This window comes from Eretmochelys imbricata, chromosome 1 (assembly GCF_965152235.1).
Source record: "Eretmochelys imbricata isolate rEreImb1 chromosome 1, rEreImb1.hap1, whole genome shotgun sequence".
NCBI lineage: Eukaryota > Metazoa > Chordata > Testudines > Cheloniidae > Eretmochelys > Eretmochelys imbricata.
The window spans coordinates 200,706,117-200,721,842 of NC_135572.1; the positions used below are offsets into that span (position 1 = coordinate 200,706,117).

Here is a 15,726-nt window from a genome sequence, read left to right on the forward strand (position 1 = left end):
CCCCACCCCCGCGCGTAACCCGGAAGTGCCTCGGAAGAGGTGGCGGAAGTGTCGGAGGGGAGGGGGCTCGAGCAAGCCCTCTCTGCCGGCTGACAGGCAGACCCGGCGCGTGGCGGCCCGGTGAGTGTGTCACGCACCCTCGCGGGGAGGGCGGGGCCGGTCGCTCTGCGTGTCGCGGGCTCGACGTCGTCCGAGCGGCCCCTGGGTGACGCCGCAGCCGGGGACCCTGCGCGCGGGGCTTGTTTTTAACCCGCCGCCCGGCCGGGGCGTCGCTGGGGGTTCCCGGCTCTGGGCCCGGGACTCGCGGCCCGGCGGGAGGGGCGCAGTTACCGGCGGGGACGGCTCCAGGACCTCGGTGCTGCCAGAGCCCCACACGCCCCCTCCTTCCCCTCCCCTGCGGGGCTCGGCCTCGCGCGCCCCCTCCCCTCCGGTGTTCCCCGCCTGTCGAGCGTGGGCGTGATGTGCCGGCGGGGGTGGCCGGTGTTCCGGGAGACTTAATCACGTGACACAAATCTTTGCCGCTTGGCGACTCCAGGGCAAACCTGGAGAGTTGGCAACTCTCGTACCAGCCTGTGTCCGGCTGCTGCCGGGAGCGGGGACTTTGGCCCAGGCCTGGCCCCACCCCTCTCCCCCGGGCAGTGCCTGTCGCATCTCTGCGGGGCTTCCTGAGCAGACAGTGTCAAAAAGAAAAACAACCTGCCTCATAACTGAGCGTAGGGGCGGCCTTCTCATCAGGTTATTGGTGTTATGGAGAGGGTGATAGCTCCCAAAATGTGCTAGGCCTTTCCAGACACAGAGCGCTCGGGTCTTGTCCAGAAGAGCAGGTCAGTGGAGTTACTGCTCCATGTCACAGAGGGACAAAATAAAGAGTTCCGAAGAAACATCAGCAAAATTAGCAGGCACATTTTAAAGTACTAATTATTGTTTCACCCTGAGTGTTTAACTTTTTTAGATTTGGTCGTCCTCTCTCCCATACAGCTGCATCAGCCAAAGGAAAAAAAATGACATCTCTAGGGAAGAAAGGTAAGTGCTCTTCCTTTACTCAAAAATATCTACATTCTGGTAATTCTGTATTCACCGTAGAGGTGTTTAATTACAGAACAGAGCTGCAGTGTATGTTAGATGTTAAAGTGTATCTCAGGGGGGAAAGGTTGTGGGAATCTTTACTGTATCTCTGCTTTTCACTGCAACAACAAAGAGCCTGGGTGGAAGTGGTAATGAAATGTTTTCTTTTACCTTTGGATCCCTAGTTCAGATCAGGCCAGGGCAGTAACAACGGAAAGTTATTAGCCTTTGATGGCTTTTTGGTGCCCTGAGATGATGATCTTCATCTAGTTCCTAGCGGATAGGTGTCTAGCATTTACTTGGCCCCCTTGTTTTTATTACAGTAGAATAATGAATTAAGCATTAAGACCCCACTTCTGCAAACAGACCTGCACAAGTAGACTTTTGTGCTGGCATAAATCAATTTGCAGGCAAAGTGCCTAAATCTGCAAAAACTAGGAAATTCAAAATTAAGGATTCTTACTCTGTCCTTATGTCACACTGTAGTGGTGAGGCACAGCAAAATATATATGGTCTGTTCTTGGACCTGCCTATTGTGCAACAATGGTAAGAAGTCAAACTCTTTTGCACCTTAATGGACATGGTTTGCTGGGAATACTCTAAATCCCTAAGAATTTTATTCTCTGAAGATTTTTTTTCCTTAGTCCCTCCTTTTCTCAGTATTGGTTTAGGCAGGCATTAATAACCAGGGAAAGATTAGCATTGGAGAGGAAGAACACAACAGACCCTGTTTTACTAACTGTGTGAGGCAAAGGATACCGGTTCAGTTATTGCAGCTATTGTTTTACATTAGCAAGAAATCAATTTTCTATCAAAAAGATTTTTTGACTAGACTTGAAAAAAACTAAATTCTAAAAAGCTCTTCTCTATTATCTGTTAACTAGCTGAGCTCTTGAGTTATTTCTGGGTTTACATATGTGACAGATATGGCAATTTCCTGCAATATCTTTGGGAGATCTTACTGTATTAAATTTATGTATCATTGTGGGCCAAGGACTGTATGTAATTCCATGGGGGCGGGTGATCACAGCTCCTCCAGGAATTAAGAAGGGGGATGTATGGTGCTGGGGGGGGGGGGGGGGTTTATTAGGCAAATTCACTCAGGTTGTAACACTGCCAGAGACATACCACCACCTGGAGAGGATCACATATGCTGGTTCAAACTGGATTCTCCAGAGACCAACAGACAAAGAAAGGTCCTATGGATAAACAGCCTGAGTTTAAACTGACTCAGGGCCTTCTTTCTGATCCAGCAAATGGACAGGACCTTCTGTCCAAGAGAGGCCTGGGAAGGTTGGAAGGACTTTGGCCAACTGAGGCCCTATAAAACAAATGGGTGACTTACACCTCTACCCCGATACAACGCGGTCCAATATAATGCAGTAAAGCAGCACTCTGAGGGTCGGGGCTGCTTTACCTCGTTATATCCGAATTCGTGTTACTGCAAGCGATTCCTCTGTGCCCCCTGCCCCAACTCACCTCCGCCTGCTCCCATGAGTGTGCTGTCGCTCCGCTTCTCCCCCTGCCCTCCTTCCCAGGCTTGCCACTCCAAACAGCTGTTTTGCAGAAAGCCTTGGAGGGAGAGAGGGAGGGGGGAGAAGCGGAGCAGCAGCGGCACGCTCAGGGGAGGAGGCAGAGGCAGAGTGGAGGTGAGCTGCAGCGGGGAGTGGTTCCTCTCCCTACCCCACTATAACACGGTCTCACCTATAAGACGGTAAGATTTTTTGGTTCCTGAGGACCGTGTTATATCACACTAGAGGTGTAGTAAGCTTTTAGCATGCATACAGGAACTCATTGTTTTTTACTGCATTGCTTTCATCTTAGGAATAAATGTGCTTGCTTATAAAAGGCTGTGTGGTAACTTTTAACTGCTGGCAATTAAACTGTTCATAAGCCTTCAGAGAGAAAGCAATGCACAGATGCTGGCCTGCTTAGGCAGGTCTGACTTGCTGGGAATACCATAGTGTAGGCAGAGAACTGTGAGCCTGGAAAAACCTTGGTCAGAAGGGAGAGAAACACAGTTTTTCACCCAACGGAGGTAATGTTTGAGAGGTGGAAGCCTAAAAGTGGGTGCCCTTGGTGGACAAGGGAGAGGGTGCAGTTCCTCTGAAGTGTGACAACATAAATTGGGTCATACGATATAAAGATCAAACATCAGTCTTCAGTGTCCTGAAGCATCTTTCACCAATTTAGAATCATACATGTTAGAAATGGAAAATATCATTGAAGATCAACCATTCCATGTCTCTGCAGTGTGGTAGTACTTGAAGTTCTTGTTTTCTAGGCTGGAAGTTTGACACAGTGAAAATTTTACAACCAGTTTAGGGTTGTGTACAATTTAATAAAATCCAGCATCAACAGAAATTTTTATTAAACATTGCTCTGCAGTGTTGGAAACCCAAACATGCCAGCACTGGGGGGAGAGGAGTATGGGAGAAACAGGAAGTGATAAGTTAATTCCTCTTTCCATTCTCCCCCCACACTCATTTTAGACAATGAAGTAAAACAGCACAAATAGTGAAAAGTAAATTTTTTTTTCTAAATTTTTCCAAGATTTACAACTAAGTTATTACTAGACACAGTTAAGGGGAAAAAAAACTTGTGAATGTATTATATTGACAGTATCTCTTTAAAGTTGTTGTGAAGCAATCTAATGCTTTTCAACGGTGAAGGAGTGAAATCCTCTTGGCTTTGAATTCAAAGTTCAGTGGCTAATGTACTGAGTTCATATAGATTTTTCGCAAAGTGGCTGCTGTTGACCTTTTTATCTATATAGTCTTGTTTGTGCAATGTGCATGTAAATATAAATGAAACTAGATGGCGGGGTTTTGTATTACTGACCTTACTGATATGAGTAGGTGCGCTTTTTCCCTTCTGAATCCTAACGGAATCAGTGCCCCAGCACTATGCTGCTTTGCAGCTGCATTGTAAAACCAAGGTCCTTCCAGAGTTGTGTTGCCATGCTCTTTGAATTTCTGTAACTCCCAATGGCATAATAAAATAAATATATTATCTTCCCATTGTCTGCAAATTAGCCGACTGTGCCTTGTCACGCATCCGTGGACCTGGAGATGGCATGGAAACTGAGCAGCCACCTAAAACTGTGGAAGTAATTGCTGGAGCCCACAATACAAGTCGTCATGCCCATCACAGTCCACACAAGAAAGCTATCTCTTCCCTGAGTCCCGGAGTTCTCCAACTCGGGAAAATACATAGTGATAAGTCAGTGGAGATTGAAGCTGTTCGAATACTGGTTCCCAAAGCTGCTATAACTCATGTTGTTCCTACCAAAAATGCTAAGATGTCTAAATCCCTGGGACACCATAAAGGAGAGGATTTCAGCCAGTCAGATGGAGTCCTAGAACCCAAGAAAGAGCTGTTGGATCTAAAAAATGCAGTAGAAAAGCTCAAGAATTCAGAAAGGAGATTGCTACAGGATAAAGAAGGTCTTTCCAACCAGTTACGTGTGCAGACAGAGGTAAGACATTGAGGATTGTTCTTGTGACGATAGATTTGTAACTATATTTTGTTTGGGAAGCCTGAGGAGACCAGTATGATGGTATAGCCTGACCTTCCGCACAAGGCAGGCCAGAGAAGCTTGCCAAGTAATCTGCATCAAACCCATAACTTCTTGAGCTATAGAATATATCTTAATCATGTGGCACAGCAAATTCCTAGCAAGCAGGTATGGTTTTACAGTAGTCTGTGTCACTACTGTCTTAGGGCTCCCTTAGTAAATTAGTATAATGAAAGACCCTTTTGAAATTACATGTATGCAAGGGAACAACTGTAGGAATCCCTACTCTGAACTGGAAATCTTCCATGAGATCTGGCAAACTTAAATATCCAGTTGTGATTTAAAGACTTCAAATAATGGAGAATCCACCACTTCCCTAGGTAAATTGTTCCACTAGTTAGTTACTCACTCAAAAATATTCACCTTTTTCTGAATTTGTCTAGCTTTATCTTCCAACCATTTGTTCTCTAAAACCCACTACATTTTGTTTCTGCTGTCTAAAACAGCAGAAACATTCATTATTTTAAAAATGTAATCAAAGGGCGTCTTTTTGATATCATTAACAAAGACAGCGGAAGCATGCAAATATAGAAAAATTGGCCTGCTGCACTGTATAAAGTACTCTGCAGAGAGCAACACCATAAACTCAGTTACAAAAATATTTTTTCCCTAGTGAACATAGAAATTGCTATACAGAGAGTACCAGTGGTCTACCTAGTCTAGTATCCTTTCTAACACAATGGCCTGATGCATCTACCAGATGCTTCAGAGGAAGGTGGAAGAAGCCCCAGAGTGGTAACTATCAAATAAATCACCCATAGGGCAAGTTTCTTCATACCCCCTTTTAGTTAGTGGTTGGGTTATGCCCTGGCACAGATGAGTGGATGTCCTACCTAATATAAACTGCAGATCGAAATGGCTACTACTCCTGTAAATTAAGCCTGCATTCTTCTCTCTGTAGCAGATGAATGTGCTTATGCTTTCAGACATCAGTTATACAGGCTTATTTAAGCAATTACAGTTATAGCAAATAAGTTGCATGTCTTGACCACTTTAGTAAACATGAGGCTTAAAACACTTGGCCTTCAAATTCCCAAAAGGACATGTATCTGCCCTAGTTGCAGTTCTTAAAGTGTCTTGTAATTATTTCATACAAAAGCCTGACATATTGGGAAATCAGTCTGAAGCTTTGTTAGCTAATGTGCTTTCTAGAAGCACACTGATTAGAAATATGACTTATGCTAGCTGTTCTACCCTTGGCCTATTCTAGGTGAATCGAGAGCTGAAGAAGTTACTTATTGCTTCTGTTGGGGATGACCTGCAATATCACTTTGAACGCATGGCTCGTGAGAAAAATCAGTTGATCCTAGAAAATGAGGCCCTAGGCCGGAATACATCTCAGTTGTCTGAACAGTTAGAGCGGATGTCTATACAGTGTGATGTGTGGCGCAGCAAATTCCTAGCAAGCAGGTATGGTTTTACAGTAGTCTGTGTCACTATTGTCTCAGGGCTCCCTTAGTATAATGAAAGACCCTTTTGAAATTACCTATATGCAAGGGAACAGCTGTAGGAATACCTACTCTGAACTGGAAATCTACCATGAGATCTGCAAAACTTAAACAACCACAGCCCTGCTTTCTTAAGTTTCCAGCCACTGTCTGTAGAGTTTTGAATAATTATTCAAAATTATTCATCCCTATATACACTTGTGTATCTTCAGTGTCCTTACCTAAAATTGTAATACCATAAACTTTACATTTTATTTTTTTAGCTGTGCATATGACAAGCTGAAAAGGGGTTCGTGCTGCTAGTAAATCAGGGTTCCAATTTATATGAAGATAACATTTATTGGGACAGAAAAGGATTAAAAGAAGATAGTTTGCTGAGCTTCTGAACATGGTGCAGGGCACCTTTTATCTGTCAAGCATTTGTAATGGACCATTGCTGGAGACGGTGTGTGTTTGTTTTCAGACTGGGTTGACACTCCAGTGAAGGGGAGGCTTAGTGTTATCTATTTTGGAGATTTTAATTAAGATATGTTGCTTTTTACTTGTCAGGATCCCAGATTTACAGTAAAATACATGGGAGCAGGTCTGTTGAATACAATTTTCACAAATGGAATTTAGACTTAAGAATAGAGTAGACAGAGGATCTGTGGCATACCAGGTATGACCCAATTAAAGGCTTTACAAATGCCGTGCTCTAGGATTTATATTTAATCTACTATTGAATGCAGAATATATATGACTAAACATAAGCTGGCTACATTTAACAAAGCACATTCAACAGAGACTCAGGATCAGCGATGGAATATAGAGCCTTTTACCTGAGGTTGCCAGTCTGAATCCAGCTCAGGTCATTAGTAACTGAAAGGTGTTACTATAAATTTAGGTGGTGGTGACCTATGTACCATGATTTCCATATTCTTAGTTCAGTTACGTCTGAGGGATTAGAGACAATCTCTTTCCTCTAAATTGGTAGTTGGGAGTGACCAAAAGTGGTTGGGATCTGATAGCTATTAGTTTGTTTCTAAGGGATCTGTGTCTAGATCATCCAATCACACCTTTGTTAGTCTCAGCAGAGAGGCAACTAAATAAATGAGCAAGAAACTGAATGCACCCGATATCCCCCTTGATTTATTTCCCAGAGATGACTTCCCCTAGGCCAGGCTTGAGGCATATTAGTGAGGCAGCCTGTGCAGTCACTGTTCCTTGCTTTACCTGCTCTTTGGTAAAAGAAGACTTTATTCTCCAGTGCTGTTACTTATGACATTTGTCAACAGCATTAACTTGTCCCAAAACACATTTTTTAAAAGAAATTTAAGACACTTCCTGTTTTTTTTAATCAAACAACACACACTGGGCGTTTTGAGACTGAGTTTAAACAATCACTTACTATGAATCTGCACATTCTGTATTAGAGACATGTAAGAGGCTCGAGGGTTGTGCCAAACAAATAGAAACTAAAAATAATCTGCACTGGCTAACACAAGAATCCCTCTTCCTGGATTGCATTTATTCAGAGTGGTCTGTAACAAATTTTAATAAAATAAAGTCTCAGCTCCCAGAAATGCCCTTTTTTCAAGTAACAATCAAATGTATATCCAACTCAAAATAACAAGTGAATTTATGCAACAACAAAAAGGTCCAAAAAAAATCACTTAATTTAGCCTTTGGGAGTCACTGAGGGAGCATTTTCCATGGTGCCTTCCATAGCTCCCTCTCCCCCCAAAAAAGTCTCTCTTTTTAGATTATTATAGAGCATAGATAATAAAACAAAATTTAATGCCACTATATAAATCCATGGTGCACCCACTCGAATAGTGTCTGTCATTCTGGTCGCTCTATCTAAAAAAAAATATTAGAATTGGAAAAGGTGCAGAGAAGGGCAATAAAAATGATTAGGGGGATGGAACAATTTCCATACAAGAAGAGATCCAAAAAGTTGGCACTGTTCAGCTTAGAAGAGAGGACTAAGGCAGATATGATAGGTCTATAAAATTGTGGATGGTGTGGAGAAAGTGAATAAGGAAGTGTTATTTATCCCTTCACATAATACAACCACCAAGGGGCACCCAATGAATTTAATAGGCAGCAAGCATTGTTCACACAACACGCAGTCAGCCAGTGGAATTTGTTGCCATGGGATGTTGTGAAGGCCCAAAGTATAAATGTGTTTAAAAAAAAATTAGATAAATTCCTGGAGTATAGGTCCATCAATGGATATTAGCCAATAGGGTCAGGGATGCAAAAGTGTGTCCCTCAACCTCCAATTGCTGGAATCACCCAGCACTGGGCACTGTCAGACAGGATATTGGGCTAGATGGACCATTGGTTTGACCCAGTATGACCATTCTTATCTTCATCTCCTCTTCCTAACTAAGCCCTGGTAAGAAAACAACTGCATTTCTTGATCCCACAGTTGAGAGTAGAGGGAAGGAAGCAACTGTGCCTTGCTGATGGTCCTTTTTTCTGATATTTGTGTTGGTTTGATCCTTACAACCTTGCTCATATCATCTAGTGTGCCATGCGGCTTCCCCTATGAGCCCCAAAAGGCCTCCTCATTACAAAACATTTCCTATTCCTAGTTTTTTTTAAAAAAAAAAAAAGCCAGCTATGCATCAGTTTTAATTGACTGCTCTTAATCCTTGAAGTATTTGATCTGCTAAAACTATATCTGCAACAGAACCAAAAGTGAAAACTAACTCTTAGATTTCTAAATTGCCTGTTAAAAGTAGCTGATTTATTTGGGGATTTCCTCTTTTGCAGAGTCATGGCTGATGAGCTAACCAATGCCAGAGCAATTCTTCAGCGCCAAACCCGGGATGCACAGAGTGCAATTCAGGATCTGTTGAGTGAACGTGACCAGTTCCGTCAAGAAATGATTGATACACAGAAGTATGATTACTCTTTACATTCTTTTTGTTTTCCTGCCCTAAATGTTATTCTGTGCATTTTTTATTACTGTGGTCTCAGTTAGGTAGTCTTCTGACCTAGAATCAATTCTCAACACTATTCCTGGTAGATAAGTATTTACAAAAAACACTGTTGTGATTGCTGTGCATGGAACCCTGTCTCTCAGCAGAAGGGTTGAGGATTGAAGGAGCCATATCAGTTGAACTTCACACTTCACCCAAAAGAGTTGTTAGCCCTAGGTGAGGGTTGAGATTTATCAGTCAGCAAAAGATAATGTAGGGGACCGCAGTCTTCCTGACTCTGAGTCCACCACTTGTCACCAAATACTCTAATCATGATGGGCTCCTCAAGCCTTGTATTTTATTACTGTGCTACAGTCTGGTGAATGGCCATGTTTCAATATTTAATTCTTATTTGTATGTTTCCTTGAATGTTTTTATATCCCTTGTCTGATTTGAATCGTAAGTTCCTTGGGGCAAGATAGCCTATTTGTACAGCACCATGCACACTGATTGCACTGTATAATTTACTCATTACTATAACAATTCAATTTTCCCCTGAACAGATTATTAGAAGAGCTGCTGGTTTCTCTACAGTGGGGGAGGCAGCAGACTTATTATCCTAGTGCTCAAGCCCACACTACAGCAGAGCTAGCAGCAGTGAACCATAAACTGGCTAAAGCAGTGAGCTCCCACCTTCTTGGAAATGTTGGCACTAACACTCCAAAAAAGCCTTCCCCACCAACAGAGTTCTGCAACACTCCTGCTGAGAAAATGGCTGAAATGGTAAAACCCTTACTATTGCTCCCAGTTTGTGCCACTATCAGCACTGCATAGGTGCAGCTTCCAGTTCACTTCCAGGAAAGGCAACTTTCTGGTGCATGAGAACTAATTAAAATCTAGAGTGAGAGTAAAGTGCGTGGGCAATAGAGAGCTTTTTCGGTACATCTGATCTAAAAGACTATTCCCTAAGCAAATATTTAAAAACTAGGAAAACTCACGTCCCCACACTTTCCCCAGAGCACCAGGAGGTAGCCTAGACCACCACTGTATATCTGTTCAGTAGCACCCCTTAGTATAGTGTCTAATCTCTGTACCACTTATTTAGAGCTGCACGGTGATCATGCATAGAGGACTCTGTTCTTTGTCTTCCTCATGTTCCAGGAAACTGCAGTAGGATTTTTTTCTCCCTCCTTTTCTCTTAGACTTTGGCTATAATAAATTTTTTTCCCCCCAGTATATAGTCTGGACTTGAGACTGTATCCCTGCCAGCTATAGTTTTGGGGCATACCTGAAGACTGGGGATTCAATTTCACAATAAATGGCTTTATATTAGGGCAAGGAGATTAGAACATTAAAACTGAAACAAATGACCTAATAAATGGTCAGTACAGTAGAGTTTTAATGAAGATGTAGATGAGTGAATTCTCCAGAGACAATGAGCAGCTGGGCTGGAATAACCAGCAGGAAGACTTTAAAGGGAAAGTACTGCTTCCCCGCCCAGCCTACCTGCTGCACTCCAGAAGTGATTGGGACAACATATAATTTTAGGCTAGGGAACTAACCAGGGAGCCTCAACTTGAGAAGTAGGAGGGAGAGGGGAAAGGATGACTAAGAGAAGGGAGGTGGGGCCGGGAGGCAAAATCCATACCATTTTCAAAGCAAGCTCCCCCCCCCCCCCCAAAAAAAAAAAAAAATCCAGTTACTGTAAGTACAGGCGGAAGGAAAATTGGGGAAGATAATAAAAGTAGTAGAGAAAGTATTTAACCTTTCCCTTTAGTGTTTGATCATCATTGTAGTATGAACCATTTCTATAGGAGGAGTATCCCATGCATAAAACTGCCCCAAAATACCTATTTTAAAACTAAGCTATCCTCCATTAGAACTGAACCACCCCTGGGAGTGTACTAGGTGCCTATCAGTATGCTTATCAAGCAGCTGAAGGCACAAAGCACTGTGCACATAGTGGTGGCATATTGCTGGACTCTAGCATGTTTGCAAATATCTTTGATTAGTTCAGGGGTCACTCTTTTCTTAACCTCTAATCTTCCCTTTTTGTAATGAATTTAATTGTAGCCTTTTAAAAAAAGTTACCTTAGTTCTGCTGAAGGGATTCCAAATTTGTGAATCTATTTTCATTGCAATATGAAGTTACTCAATGTTAAGAATTACAGTTCAAGGTAAAAACTGACCAAGGTATGAGGATTGATAAAATTTACCATTCACCTCAACAGCAGCCACCAATTGTATGTAAATTCAAGTTAGGGATAAAGCATCTTGGATTAAATAAAATCCAGTTCATGTCTGATACTAAAGTTCTCTTTTAGGTGCTGCGAGTGTTGGATCCAGTTGCCTGTACTGAAGCATCACCAGAAGTTCCCTTTTCTGAGCCTTCCCCACCCTCCTTCCTTTCCACAAAGAAGAACATTGGTCGGTTTCACCCATACACCAGATATGAAAATATAACTTTCAACTGCTGCAATCGCTGCCAGGGAGAACTGATAGCCCTTTAAAATCATTGTGCTGAAGACAAAAAGCCAGTGTGTCTGTAGATATGCTAACTTTTTGCTGAATGACACTAGTGATTTATCCATTTGGATTTCCTTCTTTGCTATTATCTTCCTGCGGGTTTGTTATGCTAGAAACAATGTACTTTTTACTTCCTATTACCTCTCATGCTTAGGGACCATCTACAATCTGTGGTGAGATCATAGCTTCTACAAGGCTGGAATATGGTTAATGCTCCCATCTACAAGGGCAAGACCAAAATGTTACAACATAAATTTACACAATTTATAGTGTAAATAGCTCCTTAGATGTGTAGGATTTGTAATAATATTATGAAACCTTAATGGATTTCTGCATAGGGGAAGACAAAACCATGAAACTATTTAGGAACATAGACAAGTGATGCATCCACTTGAAACCTCTGAATAGTGCTTCCTTTAAAAGGGAGTTGAAATAAATGCTAAAGTAAGAAACATTGATTTATTATTTAAGTATTTTCATTTTAAAAAGGGCAATAGAAAGCACAATCATTTCTATGCGGTTTAATTTTTCTCTGTAGTGTTACTCAGTTTGCTGTGGTGCTATGGTCAAGTATTTATAGTCCTAATTAAGTTAAAGGATCAGGTGCAATTAACGTTATGGGCCTTCAAGTTCAGAAGGGGGCAGCAGGGCCCTTACCTTGATGGAAAAGGGTAGAGAAGCCTCTTTAAAAAGAAACTTGAATGAAATTGAAAGGTGTTGGTGCTGAATGGAGTATGGAACCTAATGTGCATGACAAAGTTATTTCTGTGTGTACATGAGGTTGAAACAAGTGGATTAGAAGCATTTTAACTCTTAGAACCAAGCTGCTGCCTAGCTGATGCAGCAAAGATTGACATAGCTCCTTTAGTGCATAGTTTTAAAAACTGAAACTTACCCTATGCTTAGAGGCAAGATACTACACATGAAAATCTTTCATAGGTATTATACCCGTGGAAGGGCCTGCATCGTCAAATACTATGTATGCATAAGTAGTGACAGAGCATACTATATTTTACTCATCTGACTTTATTAGGTTAATGAGACAAATTCAAAGTATGTACTAGTAACCAGCCTGCCAAATACAGCCCAAGAAGACAGCTTGCAAGGTTCTTCTCTGCTTGCTTATTTACAAGTTAGACAGGATATGAGTCTTCTACCATATGTTAGTGAGCTTTTGAGCTCTTTTTGAACAAAAGTCATATTCATAAAAAAATCATGCTGATATCTTGCAGCACTCCCGTATCCTGCCACCCCCAACAGACACAGTATGCATAGCCATGCTATGTAATTAAGGAAAAGGTCTCTAAACCAGTCACTAACACTTTTTTTGGTAAATCTAGTACTGTACACCAGGCATAAGTTATAAAAGGTATAAAAGGCATAAGTTTTTGACTGCTACTCTTGGCCATGCTTTGGCCTCTGCAATTAATATGTTACAATAAACATTCTCTACCTACTTTTATCATGAATGAAGGTTTGGATTTTGTATACTTGTGACAGTCTTTGATTCCACACATTCTTTGCAGAATCTAAGGGCAAGTCTACACTACAGCCAGGACTGACGCTCTGAGATCAATCCAGCAGCAGTCAATTTAGCAGGTCTAGTAAAGACCAACCAAATTGAGTGCAGATCGCTTTGCAGTTGACCCCTGTACTCCACTCCCAATGAGAAGAGTAAGGTAAGTCGATGGGAGATTTTCTCCCGTAGACCCTGGGTAACTTGACCTAAGGTACGTAGACTCCAGCTACATTATTCATGTAGCTGGAGTTGTGTAGAGTAGGTCAACTTAACCGCGGTAGTGTGAAAACAGCATAAGAAATAAGATTGAACTCTGCAGGAGTTACAAGAAAGCTAACTGATGGGCATTAGCTTTTGTGCCCTGGTGAACCTCATGGGGATAGAAATTCCTCTCTCCACCCCTTGCAGGTTGGGAAAACACTTAAACAGATCTTAATTTGTCAGCGTATCGTAGTGGGGAGAATAAACAAAGGTTGGTCACTTGTAACCAGAGTTCAAGATGACCTCTGCAGTGTCACACTTTTGTGACTTCTAATAGCAGTGCCCATTCAAATGCTCTTATGCCCTGTTCTCCTCCCTGCAATAAAAAGGAAGCATGGCATGCAGACTGCCTCAGTTCCTTCCACTAGCTCCTCAGGTCCAAGTCTGTCACTAATACTGAGAAGGAGGGGAATGTGGACAGGGAGTATGAATTACCTTTGTGAAAGGAGGCTCTAGTTCTATCACTATGGCATTTTTCACCATCATTAAACAAACTGTTAGATTCTTTAACTCTTCCCCTACGACTTAAACAATTTTAAAGCTGCATAAGTCAGTTACACTTTGAAGCCTTGCATTTTAAGCAGGAAAAGAATAAGCCTAACTTTTTTCCTAGTGGAATAATCAACTCCCATTAAGTCTTAGCTAGTATAGCAAATTAAATGGTGCTTTAGGAACTTTTCCTGTATTATGGCAGACACACCTAAAGGCTTTAACAATAACTTTGTTTTAATTAGTTAACACACAGTTGTGCTGTGTCTACTAAACAGGTCTTCAACACGTGTCTCAAACCAACTATACTTCCTAGCCACACATGCAGCGGTCCATTTTTGGAAATCTAGATGATCATCTTATAATTCCTCAGTCAGAGCACCCAACTGCACTCTAGGTGGCTTAAAGGAAGACAGACCAGTGAAACAGGTTACAAAGGCATAGTTAGTGTGTGTAGAGGAACCCCTCTACTCAACAGGACAGCTATGACTTGGTTGCAGAAAGACCCATGTTCCGTGTATGCAAGGCTTGAAACACTGTTATTAAGAGTTAACTATATTGGGTATGGATACACACCATGTTTAGAGCCAGCCAGTTAATCGTAGGTTACATTAAATGGTGTAGTGTAGACCAGGCTAAAAACTGTAAAGCCCATACCACTTGTGAGCATGAATACTTATGTGCTCACTAAAGGTGTGGGCAAAGAACTCGAATGACATCAGTTGAAACAGTTTGAAAAATGGTTCATATTTACTCTTTTAAAAAAAAGAAATACAGCCATTCCTACATTGATGGTGGAATGAACAGCATGACTTTTAGATTATCAAGACAGGGACACAGAAATTAGAGCCAAAGTTGTTCCAGCTTGGTCTGCTTTAACAATTAGATCGGGGTGGCCAACCTGTTGCTCTGGAGCCACATGTTGCTCTTCAGAAGTTAATATGCAGCTCCTTGTATAGACACCAACCCCCAGGCTGGAGCTACAGTTGCCAACTTTCCAATGCTCACTGCTCAACCCCTGGTTCTGCCACAGGCCCTGCCCCCACTCCACCCCTTCTCATCCCCTCGCTCTTCTCCCCTCCCCTCCCGAGCCTCCTGCATGCTACAAAACAGCTGATCAGGAGGTGCTGATCAGCAGGGCTGCCAGTAGGCAGGAGATCCTGGGAGCAGCGGGGGAGCTGATGAGGGGCTGCTGACATATTACTGTGGCTCTTTGGCAATGTACATTGGTAAATTCTGGCCCCTTCTCAGGCTGGCCACCCCGGAATTAGATTAATAGATTCTAAAGGTAGAAGAGAAGGAACACTGATCAATGTAGTCTGAACCTCTTGCACAACCAGCCATGGAACAAATTAAAGCACCCTTGCAAAACTCTCAAATTAACGAGCCCTGACATAGAATGTTCTCCCCGCCCTTTACCAGGATGGGTGGCAAGGAAAGGACTCATCTTTTACTTCTTGTCAGTAAGTACAATTTGGAAGGGTTCATTAAGAAGATATAGCTCAGAATGTAATCTGAGCTATATAAGTTAGCCCAGAAACGGAAGAATGAAATAGTGACTCTACTGTGAGATGTCACTTTGTCCATTGTGGTCTCTTCGAAGATAAATATAGGGTACACTGACCCCTGCATGAACATACCAAACAACTAAAGCAAAGCAAACTTGCCACAGCTATATGGATATTTATTCTCACTTTGGCTCAGTGGGATTGAGAGCACTGCTGAGTCATATACACAACAGAATCAGGTTTGTCATTTCAAATTCTAAATAAATAAATATATAAATGGTAAGTAGTAAATGTATTGTCAGTTAAGAGAAAATTTTTAAACCATTATTTAAAGATTTTCAAATACCATAAAAGGGCACTGGCTGTCAAGAACTGCAGCTCTAGCCATAATAGGTATGTCAGCTGACACTAATATTCGAGACAC

At 42.0% G+C, this 15,726-nt stretch overlaps 1 protein-coding gene across 2 annotated transcripts; it reads left to right on the plus strand.

Annotated features, from left to right (window-relative positions):
• The first annotated feature begins 30 nt into the window (after nt 1–30).
• BLZF1 (basic leucine zipper nuclear factor 1) lies at nt 31–12,987 on the plus strand. 2 transcript variants are annotated; one of them, XM_077821916.1, is made up of 7 exons: nt 31–120; nt 953–1,023; nt 4,101–4,543; nt 5,853–6,052; nt 8,851–8,979; nt 9,563–9,782; nt 11,324–12,987. In XM_077821916.1, the coding sequence occupies exons 2-7, from the start codon at nt 1,002–1,004 to the stop codon at nt 11,507–11,509; spliced, it is 1,200 nt and encodes a 399-aa protein (XP_077678042.1). In that variant the 5' UTR covers nt 31–120; nt 953–1,001; the 3' UTR covers nt 11,510–12,987. The 2 variants fall into 2 exon arrangements, with proteins under 2 accessions (XP_077678042.1, XP_077678052.1); XM_077821926.1 differs by having other exon boundaries at nt 57–120; nt 979–1,023.
• Nucleotides 12,988–15,726: the final 2,739 nt, after the last annotated feature.

Coding starts and splice junctions, on each gene's coding strand:
- BLZF1 (XM_077821916.1), top strand. CDS start 1,002: ATGACATCTCTAGGGAAGAAAG. Junction 1,024..4,100: donor GACATCTCTAGGGAAGAAAG/GTAAGTGCTCTT, acceptor TCTGCAAATTAG/CCGACTGTGCCTTGTCACGC. Junction 6,053..8,850: donor AGCAAATTCCTAGCAAGCAG/GTATGGTTTTAC, acceptor CCTCTTTTGCAG/AGTCATGGCTGATGAGCTAA.